General features: G+C 32.2%; 1 protein-coding gene and 1 pseudogene across 1 annotated transcript; both read left to right on the forward strand.

The window, feature by feature from the left end:
• The first annotated feature begins 273 nt into the window (after window positions 1–273).
• On the forward strand, window positions 274–1,715 carry LOC107610618 (phenylacetaldehyde oxime monooxygenase CYP71AN24-like; annotated as a pseudogene).
• Window positions 1,716–3,974: 2,259 nt separating this feature from the next.
• On the forward strand, window positions 3,975–7,830 carry LOC107610619 (cytochrome P450 71A1-like). Its single transcript, XM_088497440.1, has 3 exons — window positions 3,975–4,467; window positions 5,292–5,762; window positions 7,076–7,830. Exons 1-3 carry the CDS (start codon window positions 4,321–4,323, stop codon window positions 7,691–7,693), a joined length of 1,236 nt encoding a protein of 411 aa, XP_088353566.1. The 5' UTR covers window positions 3,975–4,320; the 3' UTR covers window positions 7,694–7,830.
• Window positions 7,831–13,447: the final 5,617 nt, after the last annotated feature.

Genomic DNA, 13,447 nt, shown 5'->3' on the forward strand with positions numbered 1-13,447 from the left:
CAAACTTAGTGAACAAAATAGTATATGAAACTTACACATCAAACAATGACACATATTAAATTTGTTGCAACACCTAAGTGACATAGAAGTTGAACACATAGGTGCTATGGAACTTGGAACAAAAGAAGATAGGAGTGAAAATCAATCACATAGAAATCATGGCCCACAAAACTTAGAAAGCTCAAAAATATGTCATTAGGTAAGCTTTCGATCCAATTTCACAATTTCAAAATCTCAATGCATGAAATAGGTGGTGTTAATAAAGGGTTGGGTTGATGTTCTAATAAGTGGAAGAGTTAAAAGGTATAGGGACACTTTTGAAGTGTTGGATGCTTTCTTTGATCATGTAATTGAGGAGCATAAGATGGCAAGCAAAGAGGATGATTATAATAATAAGATGAAAGATTTTGTGGACACTCTTCTTCAACATCAAAAAGCTATTATGGTTGACTTTGAGCTTGGTGATGATGATGTTAAGGCACTCATAATGGTATTTAATTTCTCTCTATCTCATATTTTCTGTATATATATCCACACTTGCCAAGATGGCTATAATTTTTGAAAGAAATTTTGTTGAAAAATTGAATGTTTTTTGCCAAATCTATAAACCGATTATCGAAAGAAAATTCGTCGGTAAATTATTAGATAAAATCTGTTGATAAATTTATCGATAATTCATTACTTTTTGGTAATATCACGAAAATAGTTGTTGGATTATTATGAAAAATGAAAAGATAATTTTCAACTATTAAATTATATTGTATGATATATATTCATTAAAATAAATGATTATTATTTGTTATTATTATTTTCCAAATTATATCAATCCAGCAATTTTTGTTCTGACTTTTCAACATTAATATTTATTTTGTATATACTTATAGAATCCAAAAAATTACCCAAAATAATGTAAATTTTTTTCTTTTTCTCTCTTTTATTTGGTTTTTCCTATTTGACTACATGCTTATACATATAAAATAAAATTAAATTTCAGGACATGTTTTTGGGAGGGAGGGACACAACTTCAACAACGCTAGAGTAGGCTTTCACAGAGCTAATGAGAAGCCCAATCAAAATGAAAAAGGCCCAAGAAGAGGTAAGAAAAGTTATTGGCAACAAATCAAAATTAGAAGAAAATGATATTAATCAAATGAATTACTTAAAATGTGTTATCAAAGAAACCCTAAGATTACATCCAGCTGCTCCTCTTTTGACTCCAAGAGAAACAACATGTAAAACCAAACTCCAAAGCTATGATATTCCTCAAAAAACAATGGTTTATGTTAATGTATGGGCAATTCAAAGAGATCCTCAAATTTGGCAAGAACCTGAAGAGTTTATACCTGAAAGATTTGAAGACAATGAGGTTAATTTCAATCGTAAATGCTTTCAATTTCTACCATTTGGTTCTGGAAGAAGAAAATGCCCTGGAATGACATTTGGACTTACTTCAGTTGAATATGTTCTTGCTAATCTTTTATGTTGGTTTGATTGGAAGCTACCAAATCAAAGTGGTGCACCTGGTCATGCCCTAGATATATTTGAGATCTTTGGCCTCACTGTTAAAGTTTCACTTTATCTTCAACCGATAATGCCGCGTTGCGATATTTAAAGTCAAAATACTTCCATGTTCTTAAAATATATTTTGTGAGTTTTTTGTAAATTAGGTTAAAAAATATATGTTACTCTTTTTGTTTTTAGTTAAGTGTTATATTTTAAATAATGTTCTTTTGTATTAAGAAAATGATTGAAATATATTAGAATAATAAAAGTTAAAAGATAATTTATTCTCTTCTGTTAATTACTTTTTTTTATCGAAGATAAGAAGATTCGAACCCGCAACCTGTTAAGTAAGTATGGAAAAACTATGCCATTTGAGTTATAATTCATTTGTGAGTTTTGTTAATTACCTTGATAGGAATAATTATTCTACTAATCATTCACTACTCTTATAATAAAATACTAATAATAATTAATTTAATTTTAATGCATTGCCAGTTTAAAACAGTTTTATACGTACATCTAATTACATAAGGTCATATCAATAAAAATAATAATTTTTACATTAAATGTGCAAATAATTATTTAAAAAAATAAATATATAATTGAACGACTGTATAAAATATTTTATACTAGAGTAAATTACTATTTGTATCCATGAAAGATATAGACGCTAACAAATGTATTCATATAAGAATAAAACAACAATTGTAACCACATAAGATTGTTTATGTGTGCCAAAAGTACCCTAACAGACCAATTGCATAACCAACATCCGGATACTTTTGACACACGAAGGCCATGTTCCGTGGTTACAATTGTCATTTTATTCTTATATGGGTATATTTGTCAACATCTATATCTTTCATGGATACAAATAATAATTTATTTTTTATACTATCAATACATCAAAATTATACCGTTTTAACTTTTTATCTAGGAGGAGCTCAGCACCAAAGCAGAAAACCCAAGGACAAGAGAAAAACATAAGCCACAAAAAAACAAAAAAAAGGAAAGGAAAAGAAGGAAACAACCCCATTCTATAATCAGCTCTAAGCACATGCAAACTTAATTATTTGTTGTTCCTCACTTTCCACATGCAAACTTATTTGTTGAAAACATCCAAGTGCATCACCCGGCCACACCCACTTAAGATTTCTATTAATAGTTCAAATTTAAAAGAATAATCTATTAATAAGTTAGTAACTTTTTCATAAAATTATAAAAAGAATCTAAAATTTATTAATTTATTTGTTATTTCTAATAACATGTCATTTAAAAAAAAAAACTACATTTTTTTTTCAAGACACATTAGCATTCTCTAACAAAATTAGGTATTCAGTCTCATTGACATTTTACATTAAAAAAAAAATCAGACATCGGCCAAACACTATCAAAGTTTATTGTGGTTTTGAAACTATATATATTGAAAAATTTTCAAGTGTGCTGTTATATCGGTGTTTCAGTGATTTTTAACCGTTGATCTTAATTATAAAAAATATATATAATATATATAATTAAGATCAACGATTAAAAATTACTGATACACCGATATAACAGTACACTTAAAAATCTTTCTATAATATATATTGTAGCGTTTAAAGTGCTGGCACTGTAGAGGACCATTGAAGTTCGCTATCACACTATCGTACAAATTCATGTTATCTGGTTATTAATTAATTTTTAATTGTTCACAACTTCACATGTATGCTAATATATATATATATATATAAAATATTTTAAAAGAATTAAAATAACAGTTTAAATTACTAACAGTCTTATTAAATATATGTGCCACATGATTTCTTCGTTTCTTTAATTTACTAGCCGACTAAAATTTTTAAATAGTAATAATTGATTAATCTATGCATTATTTATCGCATGAAAACAAAAGCATTTCATATATATTGAAAATTAGTCACTAAATATATCTATCATTATATATTTGTGTATATTTATATATATAAAAATTTTATATTTTTTTAACTAAACAATTAGCTACTAGAATAATTAAATATATCATAGTTGATAAAACAATCATATTTATAATAGACAAATAACTATATTTATTTATTATTAAAATATTTTATAAAATACTAAATACATATTTCTTTATACAGTGATTGACTAGTGACTAACTTTCTATATACACATAACATAATTACATATAAAATAATTCACAAATATTATCTAGCAATTTATTAATAATACCATAAGTTTATTTTTTAAAGTCCCACATTCATTAAAAAGAAAAAACAAATATGCTTTACAAAGATGTGAATACTTCTCTTTTAAAAGCACATTTTAATAGGTAAGTATAAGAAATTCTGTTATCATTTCTACCATAAAAAAATAAAATTATGAGAATCAAAATGTCAAATCGGTCAACATCCACAAATGAATTGACTTGAATGTTAGGTATTTCAACATCATCTTGAGCATTATATTAATTAAGAGATGTCAACTTTGCACTAGGCACACACAAAAACAACAAAATTACTACAATGGAACTTGTTCTATCATCAATTCTAGAGAAATTGCAACACCAACAAAATTCAACACTCTCTACCATATGTTTCATAATCATAAGTATCTTGTGTATTGTTAAGTTCACAAGAAGAAACAACAAGATCAATAACCTTCCACCATCTCCACCAAAGCTACCATTAATTGGAAACCTTCATCAACTAGGAACACTTCCACACCAATCTTTAAAGGCACTTTCTAAAAGATATGGCCCTCTTTTGTTGCTTCAATTAGGGCAAACTCAAGCCCTAGTTGTCTCTTCAGCAGAACTTCTTGAAGAAATAGCAAAATCACATGATGTTGTTTTCTCCAATAGAGCAAACAACAAAGCTGCTAAGGGTTTTCTTCTATCAATGCAAGGAGGTTGGTTTTGCACCCTATGGAGAGGAATGGAGAAAAAAGAGGAAGCTCTGTGTTCTTGAGCTTCTAAGCACAAATAGGGTAAGAGTTATGATACACAAAAACTTCATTCTTATTCAAAATATATTTATAATTATTTTATTTTATTTATACTTTATTTGTTACATATAAGAGAAACAAAAGAATATTTTGGTAATGTTATCACATCACTTTTTTCAAAAACTTAAGCGGATAAGAAGATACATATAAATAGTTATCTCTTTAAGACGCCTCTTTAGATATGAATCTCTTTTGAGTTTGCGTGAGTTTTGTTGCATAGGCTTTTTTTTTTATTGGTCTTATGCTAATTTTTTTTTTTCTAACAAGGACTGAACTCTAGACTTTTAGGTCATAGAAGCTCTCACATTATATCATAAAATTACTTTTTTAAAAGTCTAAGTTAATAGAAAAAAACATATAAATGAATATATTTCTATCACGTCATTTCACGCAAGAGTCTCTTTTTTTATTTATGTGAACTTTGACATAGATTTTTTTTAGATCATATAAATTTTGATACTGTGATATCACAAACATAAAATTACCTCTCTAAAAAATTTAAATTAATAAAAAAATACATAAACAATTATATTTTTAATACGTCCATATAAATTTTTTATTAAGATGTGTGTCAATTTTTTATATAAACTCTTTTTTTTTGCTTTATTAGTGTTATAATTTTTTTATTTTTAAAGTTAATAAGATCGAATTATAGACCTTTAAATAATTAAAGGTCTAATGTCATATTATGAATTTCTTTTTTAAAAAATTTAATTAAGCTGAAATGAAGAAGTATATATCTAATATTTTATTCCATATATATATATATATATATTCTTATTTGAATTCGTATTTGTCAAACATAGGTAAGGTCCTTTCAACCCATTAGAGAAAATGAAGTATCAATGATGATTAACTCCGTATATGAAACTTGTGCAAAAGGGTTGTCAGTGAATCTATCTAAGATGATTGTTGCAACATCAACAAACATATCTAGTAGGTGCATTTTCGGGCTAAGGTTCGAAACCAGTGATGATGGTAGAAAAAGCATTACTAAGGTTGTGAGAAAGATGATGTCACAATTAACAACACTTGGGGTTGGAGATTTGTTCCCTTCATTGGATTGGTGGGTTGATGTTCTTACAGGTTTCATGTCAAGATTAAAAGTTACTTTTGCTGAATTAGATGCGTTTTTAGAAGAGGTTATTGAAGAGCATAAGAGAAAGAAAAATTGTGATGATAATAATAAAGATTTCGTTGATGTACTTCTTCAACTTCAAGAGAGGGACATGCTTGAGTTTGAGCTCAATGGAGATACCATGAAATCACTCCTCTTGGTTTGGTTTCAATTCTCTCTTTCTTTTATTACCATATATGTATATATAAAAGTTTAAAGTAATCACTTTTTGAGTAAATATTATTATTTGTTTATAAGTATGTAGAAAATTTTTTATTATATATAGAATCTTGGCAAGGATTCCACCGCTTTGACAAAAGAATAAATGAATATTTGTATTTTGAAAGATGAAACGCTGACATATGTATTCACACTAAATCGAAACTAAATTTGTACACATACAAGATGTTCTCCGCGTGACAAAAGTACCCTGTTTTTGGAGGATTGAAGTGTCACGTAGGGTACTTTTGTCACACAAAAAATATTTTGTGTGGGTACAAATTTAACTTCGATCTAATATAGATACATATATTAGTGTTTTCATCTTTTATGGATACAAATGGTCATTTATTCGACATAATAATAAATACATTTGGACAAAATAATAAAATCCTTACCGTCCATGATTTATGTGCTCCCCATCCCCCACAAATGAAATTATTTCTCATTCTAACATATTGTCTTTTTCCAAAATATGTTATCATTTTTCTTACAGAACAATAATTATTAGATAAAAATAAAGTATGTATTAAGCACAGTTTAATTTGATACACTATCAATGTAAGAGGTTTATTTGATCATTTAATCAATTTCATATGTTTAGATAATTTTTTAAATAATATATTTAAAAATTAATTACTTTTAATGATATATATTATAATATATCATTAAATGTATGTGTAAAATTATTTTAAATTTTTTTTATAGTTACTATTTTAGATTCTTAGTCTAGAAAAATTAAATTGTATATGCATGTCTACAAGAGGAAATAAACATTTTTAAGAATTTATTTTCAACAGTTACCATTATGTTCAATTTTTTTAATTGAGTAGTTTTAGCATTTAATTTTAATTTGTAAAAAAGTAGTTTTAAATGGTAAATCTCTCTAGCTACCCTGCCATAATTTACATATAAAAAAAAAAAATTAAAGAAGACAAATATGTAACCAAACATAGTTTAAGACAATCATGTAATATTAGGGGGCATTCATTTCATTTATTTGTCTGATTTACTCTAAAAGAATGCAAGGATTCTCAACAATGGTTAATTGGTCATGATTCTTTTATGATATTTTATTAATACTTGAAAATTATTTACTGTTTAAAATAAGTTTGAAATATTTATGTTAAGAATGAAAAAAAGCTTAAATATTTAGTGATATAGTTTACATGATCAAATTATTATTATTATTATTATTATTATTATGTTAAGATAATTTACAGTAAACTAATTATGCATCTTTCTTAATTGTAGGATTTGTTTGTTGGGGGAAGTGACACTGTTTCAACAACTATTGAATGGGGCTTTGCAGAACTTGCTAATAATCCAAAGATCATGAAGAAAGTACAAGAAGAGGTAAGAAGAATTGTGGGTGGAAAATCCATAATAGAGGAAAGTGATCTAAATCAAATGAACTACATGAAGTGTGTAATCAAAGAAACTCTTAGATTACATCCACCAGGTCCACTTTTGATTCCAAGAGAAACAGCAAATAGTGTGGAAATAAAAGGATACCACATTCCCAAAAAAGTAACCGTATATATAAATTCATATGCAATTCATAGAGATCCTAAATTATGGGACAATGCTGAAGAGTTTATTCCTGAAAGATTTGAAGGTAACCAACAAGTTGATTATAAGGTAATAGATTTTCAATTGATCCCATTTGGTTTTGGGAGGAGGGGTTGTCCTGGAATTTCATTTGGGGTTGCTTCTGTTGAGTATATGATGGCTAATCTTCTCTATTGGTTTGATTGGAAGGTTCCTAATAATAATAAAAGTGCATTGATAGATATGAGTGAGTTTAATGGGTTGAGCGTTACCAAGAAACAACCACTTTATTTGGAGCCAATGCCTTACTTAATTTGTTAAGGGTGGAAAGGAATTCAGGTGTGTTATTGGCAATATCAAAAATTCTTATTTGATAATATATATGTTTTCTCTGTTGTGTTAGTATTTTATTTGCTTTGTTTTCTATTTTTGTATTTATAAGCACTTTGTGCTATGAACCTTCTTCCACTTGTAGCAAGAGCTTTTATCAAGTTTCTGCGAGAAAAAAGCTTGTAAATAAAACTTGATATATTATTATTATTATTATTATTATTATTATTATTATTATTATTAATAAGTATGATTTTGGTCTCTAGAGTATAGGTCAATTTTTTTTGTCCTTAATCTTTTTTTGCATACAAAATCATCCTTAAGTTTAATTTGATTTTAAATAATCCTTTTATCAAAATTTTAAATTTTATTACCAAATTACCCCTAACTAAAAAAATCATAAAATAATAATAAAAAAAACGGACGAGAGGGAGAAAGAACGGGGAAGGGAAGAAGAAGAAGAGAGAAAGAAGGGGAAATGGAGGCAGCTCGCTCCCACTCTGGCGTGGTCTTCTCCCCCAGTTTCTCTCTCTGTCTTCGTCGTCCTTCTTATTGGTAAACTCAACGGCGGCGGTTTGGCAACAGCGTTAAAAACTCGGCAATGGCGCAGTGGTTTTTGCAACGGTAAAAAACTGTTGCCGTAGATTGAAAAACCATTCCTAAAACTTTAGGCAACGCTTTGACAAAGATTTTTGACCTGTGGTATATGCGGCCATTACCAATGTTCAAAGGCAACGGTTTTTTTACCTAAGGCAACGGTCAGTAACCTCATCAGTAATTTTCATAAATTTAATATTTCCCATATACCTCGGGAGCAAAATAACAGAGCGGACATCCTCTCAAAATTAGCAACAACAAGAAGTCAAACCAAAATACCTATACTATCTCAATTAACACTAGACGAACCCAGTGTTATGCTAACAACAATTTCGAGTGTCTTGCAAGAAGACAAATGGAGATCACCTCTCATAACTTACTTGAAAACAGGTATCGTACCAAACAACATCCAAAATCCACGAAAATTCAAAAGAAGAGCAAGCTTCTACACCACACTCGAAACCGAGTTATACAAAAGAGGATTTACAAGACCTCTCCTACGATGTATAAGCACGACAGAAGCTAAATTGACAATAGATAAAGTCTATGAAGGAGCCTGTGGCACACACATCAGAGGCCGAAGCTTAGCCGCCAAAATTCTTCGGGCTGGTTACTACTAGCCGACACTAAAACAGACTGCATGAATAAAGTCAAATACTGCGATCAATGCCAACGTCACGCACCAAACATTCATAACCCAGCCGAGCAGTTACATACATCCGAGACATATTGGCCGTTCAACAAGTGGGGGCTAGATATCCTCTGACCATTTTCCCCCGCTCCAGGCCTGGTTAAATTTCTAATTATCGCTATAGATTACTTTACCAAATGGATAGAGGCTACACCATTGGCAAAAATCACTTCTGAAAAAATGATCTCCTTTGTATGGAAAAACATACTATGCCGCTTTGGTATTCCTCAATTCATTATTACTGATAACGGCAGACAATTTATAGATCAAAAGTTCACAAATTTCTTGCAAAATTTTAAAATAATCCAACAATTTTCTTCTGTTGAACATCCACAAACTAATGGTCTAGCCGAAGCCGCCAATAAGATTATTTTGCAGGCCTTAAAAAGAAACTAGAAGATTCAAAGGGAGAATGGGCCGAGCTTATCCCTGAAGTAATGTGGAGCTACAACACAACCGAACAATCATCAACAAAAGAAACACCTTTCAGGCTAGTATACGGATGCGACGCCATGATACCAATCGAAGTATCCATACAAAGTAACAGAACCACAAACGCAAGCGAAAGCGACGATGCCTAGAAAAGAAAAGCCGAGCTCAACCTCATAGAGGAAGATCGAGACAAATCAGCACTTCAGCAATTAGCAACAAATCGAGCTATAGCTCAAAAATACAATAAGAAGATCAAACCGAGGATATTCTCGGAAGGGGACCTCGTACTCAGAAAGGTCGAAGACATACGAAAACCACAAGGACATGGAAAACTAGGTGCAAACTGGGAAGGACCATTCAAAGTATACAAAGTCATCGGCAAGGGGCATACAAAATACAAAAGTTTGATGGAACTATCTTACCAAACACATGGAACATATTCTCTCTGAAATTGTATTTCAGTTAGTCTATAAGTCGGACTCGGTGATGCACTCTTTTTTCTACTACCAGATTTTTTCCTAAGGAGGGTTTTGCTGGAGAGGTTTTAATGAGGCATACCACCTCGCACTTTTTCAAACAATTATATTACAACCTAAAAATCTACCCCTATCATCCCCCTTTGCGCAACTAAATTCAAGCAAATAATATCGACTCCCGAAGCATTTGAGCGTATCTATCGAAAAATGCAACAACTATTGAATATGCCAATCAAACACTTTTCTAATACTACAACTTAGAACAAGCACAGCCAAACAATAACAAACCCAAACAACACTAACAGCACCACAATTTTCCTTGCTAAAAACTCCAATTCAAACCAAATAACACAAAACATTCACGAGCAATAAGGCGACACCCTAAACGAACAATCCAAGGCAAGCTTATAACAAGATAAACCCTCGCACGAGGAAACAGCATAATTAATTGTTCAAAAGTAGTCAAATATGTGCTGCATATGCACAAAAGCAAAACACAAATTGTCCAGAAAACACCAAAAAACAACCACTAATATATTACAAAGCTAAGCACCAGGATTCTCGCCGTTACCCTCGACATCATCATCATCCTCAACCAGCTCGCCTCCGACAATCACCTTACAGGGATCCATCCTCGACAAATTAGCATCAGGTACCAGAAACTTCGCCTGCTCAACAGCTCTTTCAAATCCGGCCGCAAACATTTCCAAGCCATGATTTTCCTTCTCATCCTTAGCTTGTTTCTTTTCAACCCCAAGCACAACCAACCTAGCTTCAAGAGACGCTTTCTCCTCAAAGGATTTCTTCAAAGACGTTTCGGCAGCACCGAGCTTCTCCCTAACCGATTCACCAGATCAAAAGCATCACGAAGTTTACCACTTTTCTCCACATTCTCTCGCATAAGCTGATCCATTGCAGCTTTGTCAAAAATAGCCCTGGAACGTTTCAACTCCTCGGTCCGACCAACACACATCAAGCGAGCACCAATAACCTAAACACAGAAAGCACGTCAAAAACAAATACACACAAACGAATAAACAATTCATTGCAAAACACACTTGCAAATACTGGGCCACTCCAACGTCCTCAACATCATGAATGAACTTAACGTCAGAAGGACTCTGAACATGCTCATCGGCCATCATAGTAAAAAGGAAGTGTTCACTCCATAAAGATGTCAAATCATCATCCCCTCTATAACTATGCAACACTTTCTGGTTTTCAGTAAACTTTTTAACCTAATCCAAGTTAATCTCCCCTTCTGTTTCCTCCTCGACCACATTCTTACTCTTCTTCACCTCACCCCTTTTCCTCTTAAAGCTAACCTTCTTGGGAGACGGCTGATTAACCTCAGCACCTTTCTCCGCTATAACTTGACTAGTTAAGCCTTGCTTCTCGACGTTCTTCTTTCGGAAAAAAGCTTGCAAGCTGGATGAAGTCACCTTCGGAGCCTTTTCAACTGCAAATACAGACATAGAAATCAATACCTATAAACAACCACACACAAAATAACCAAACAGAGCAGTTACCTATATATCCATCCAAGGCATCCCTATCCACTTCCAACTCAAGGAGCTCAACAACAGACAGTAAACCCAAAGATGAAATACGATTAACTAAAAACTCCACGATCATTTCATTCCCATACTCCATTCCATCCATCTCAAGTATCTGCCTAGGTCTCGGAACCCAGTACAAAGGGAACCTCTCCACAAACATTCATCAACAAACCAAGGATATTCACCCTCTACAACACCTATCTTCAAAAACATAGACTTAAACCCCTTATAGGAAGATCTATATAAACTAAAAATAGCATGACCCAGAACACTGATAAGATTCAACCAACAACCTCGCCTAACCCCTTTACACTGAAATAATGCAAAGAAGACTTCCAGCGAAGGCTCAACTTCTAAAAATCCCATCAGAATTTGAAAAGTCCTAACGAATGCCCATGAGTTAGGTTGCAACTGCGACGGTGTGCAATTAAGCTGCATCAACACGCCACACTCAAACTCGGAGAAAGGGAATCTCACACCTAAGTCCACAAAAATACAGCTATACATAAAAAAGAACTCAAATCCCTCCCCGTGATGAAAAACTCGATCGTCAGCACTACATGGAAGAAACCTAAGCTTCACATCACTACCCTCTCTAACCCATGAAGAAGCCAAGCCTAATTGTGCAATACTATGCTCGTCATCAAAAACAGAAACATACTCCTTTACTGACTCCGCCACCCACGCGAAAGGATTCAGCGGGTCCCAAACCCACACATCCTCAACATGCTTCACATCTATTTTCACATCTGTCCCTATCTCTACCTTCTTTACTTTTTCCATTCCGAAAGCAACATACAGTACACAAAAAAATGAAAGAAAAGAAAGAGACAAAAAGAGAAGAACAACTAACCTTTACTCATCTTCTGCAAACACAGGAGAAAGAAAAACAAAACCCCAAACAACTGGATACACTAAGAATCCGAAACCACCCACCAGCCCACTACCCTTCCCACAAGCGTTACAGATTCCGGAGCAAACCCCAACCGTTCAAAATGCAAACCAAAACAATTAATCAACGGTCAGATTTCAACAATCACTTCAATCCCCAACACGCATTAAATGCAGCTTTCTTTTCCAGAAACTCTCTCTCCTAAAAAACATTCCCCGCGAAAATTCAAAACAAAATCCATCACATTTTCAAACCTTTCAATAAACAAGTTAAGCTTGGGGGCTCCGAGTTATAGCTCGGCACAACAAAACGAACTATAACCTAAAACCGCCACAAATCCCAGTTCTGAGTTATAACCCACGAGTAAAAGCTTAACCTGTTCATGACTCAAAAACAGGTCAACTTTGGGGGCTATGATCCGTTAGACTAAAACAACTAATACCAATAAACTCGGGACCTGAGTCAGCACACAATCCTTCCACAAATCTCTCCTCAAACCACCAAAACACCGAAAGTCAGGCCACCAACAAAGACCCCATCCAATTTGGTAACAAACAGATACGCATAACTGCCTTCAGCGAACCCCATTATATACAAATGACTCACTCAGTCATAGGTATGTAATTCACTCTGAATATTATCTCTATTACTCACACTCATACTTACTTGAACGTTGGAGTCCTTTTGCAGGTATCCAATGCCGCCTCCCCGCAAGAAGACGACGTTCCACTCCCTTTGCTCCAAGGAAAGCCAGTTCAAATTTCACGAGAACGAGCTATACCTCAGAGTTCACTTTCACACAGGAACAATAATAATTAATAAATATTAAATAAGATATATTTTGATTTTTGTTTGTCATCCTAAATTATCTGAATAGATTGGGATCGAAATCCTAAGAGACAATCCTAGGAAAATACATAATCACTTAAATGAAGATACATGCATTAGTTCGCAGTCATAAATACAGAAAGAAGAAGAAAAAGTAGGGTTACATGTATAATTACATTATATTCTTTCTTAAGTCTATAAATAGTTAAATACATCTCAAATTACCAAGTTATTTTCATTCTTAATCATGTCACTTTATACACGAGGAAA

This window comes from Arachis ipaensis, chromosome B8 (genome assembly GCF_059453495.1).
Source record: "Arachis ipaensis isolate K30076 ecotype BB chromosome B8, ASM5945349v1, whole genome shotgun sequence".
In the NCBI taxonomy this organism is placed as follows: Eukaryota; Viridiplantae; Streptophyta; class Magnoliopsida; order Fabales; family Fabaceae; genus Arachis; species Arachis ipaensis.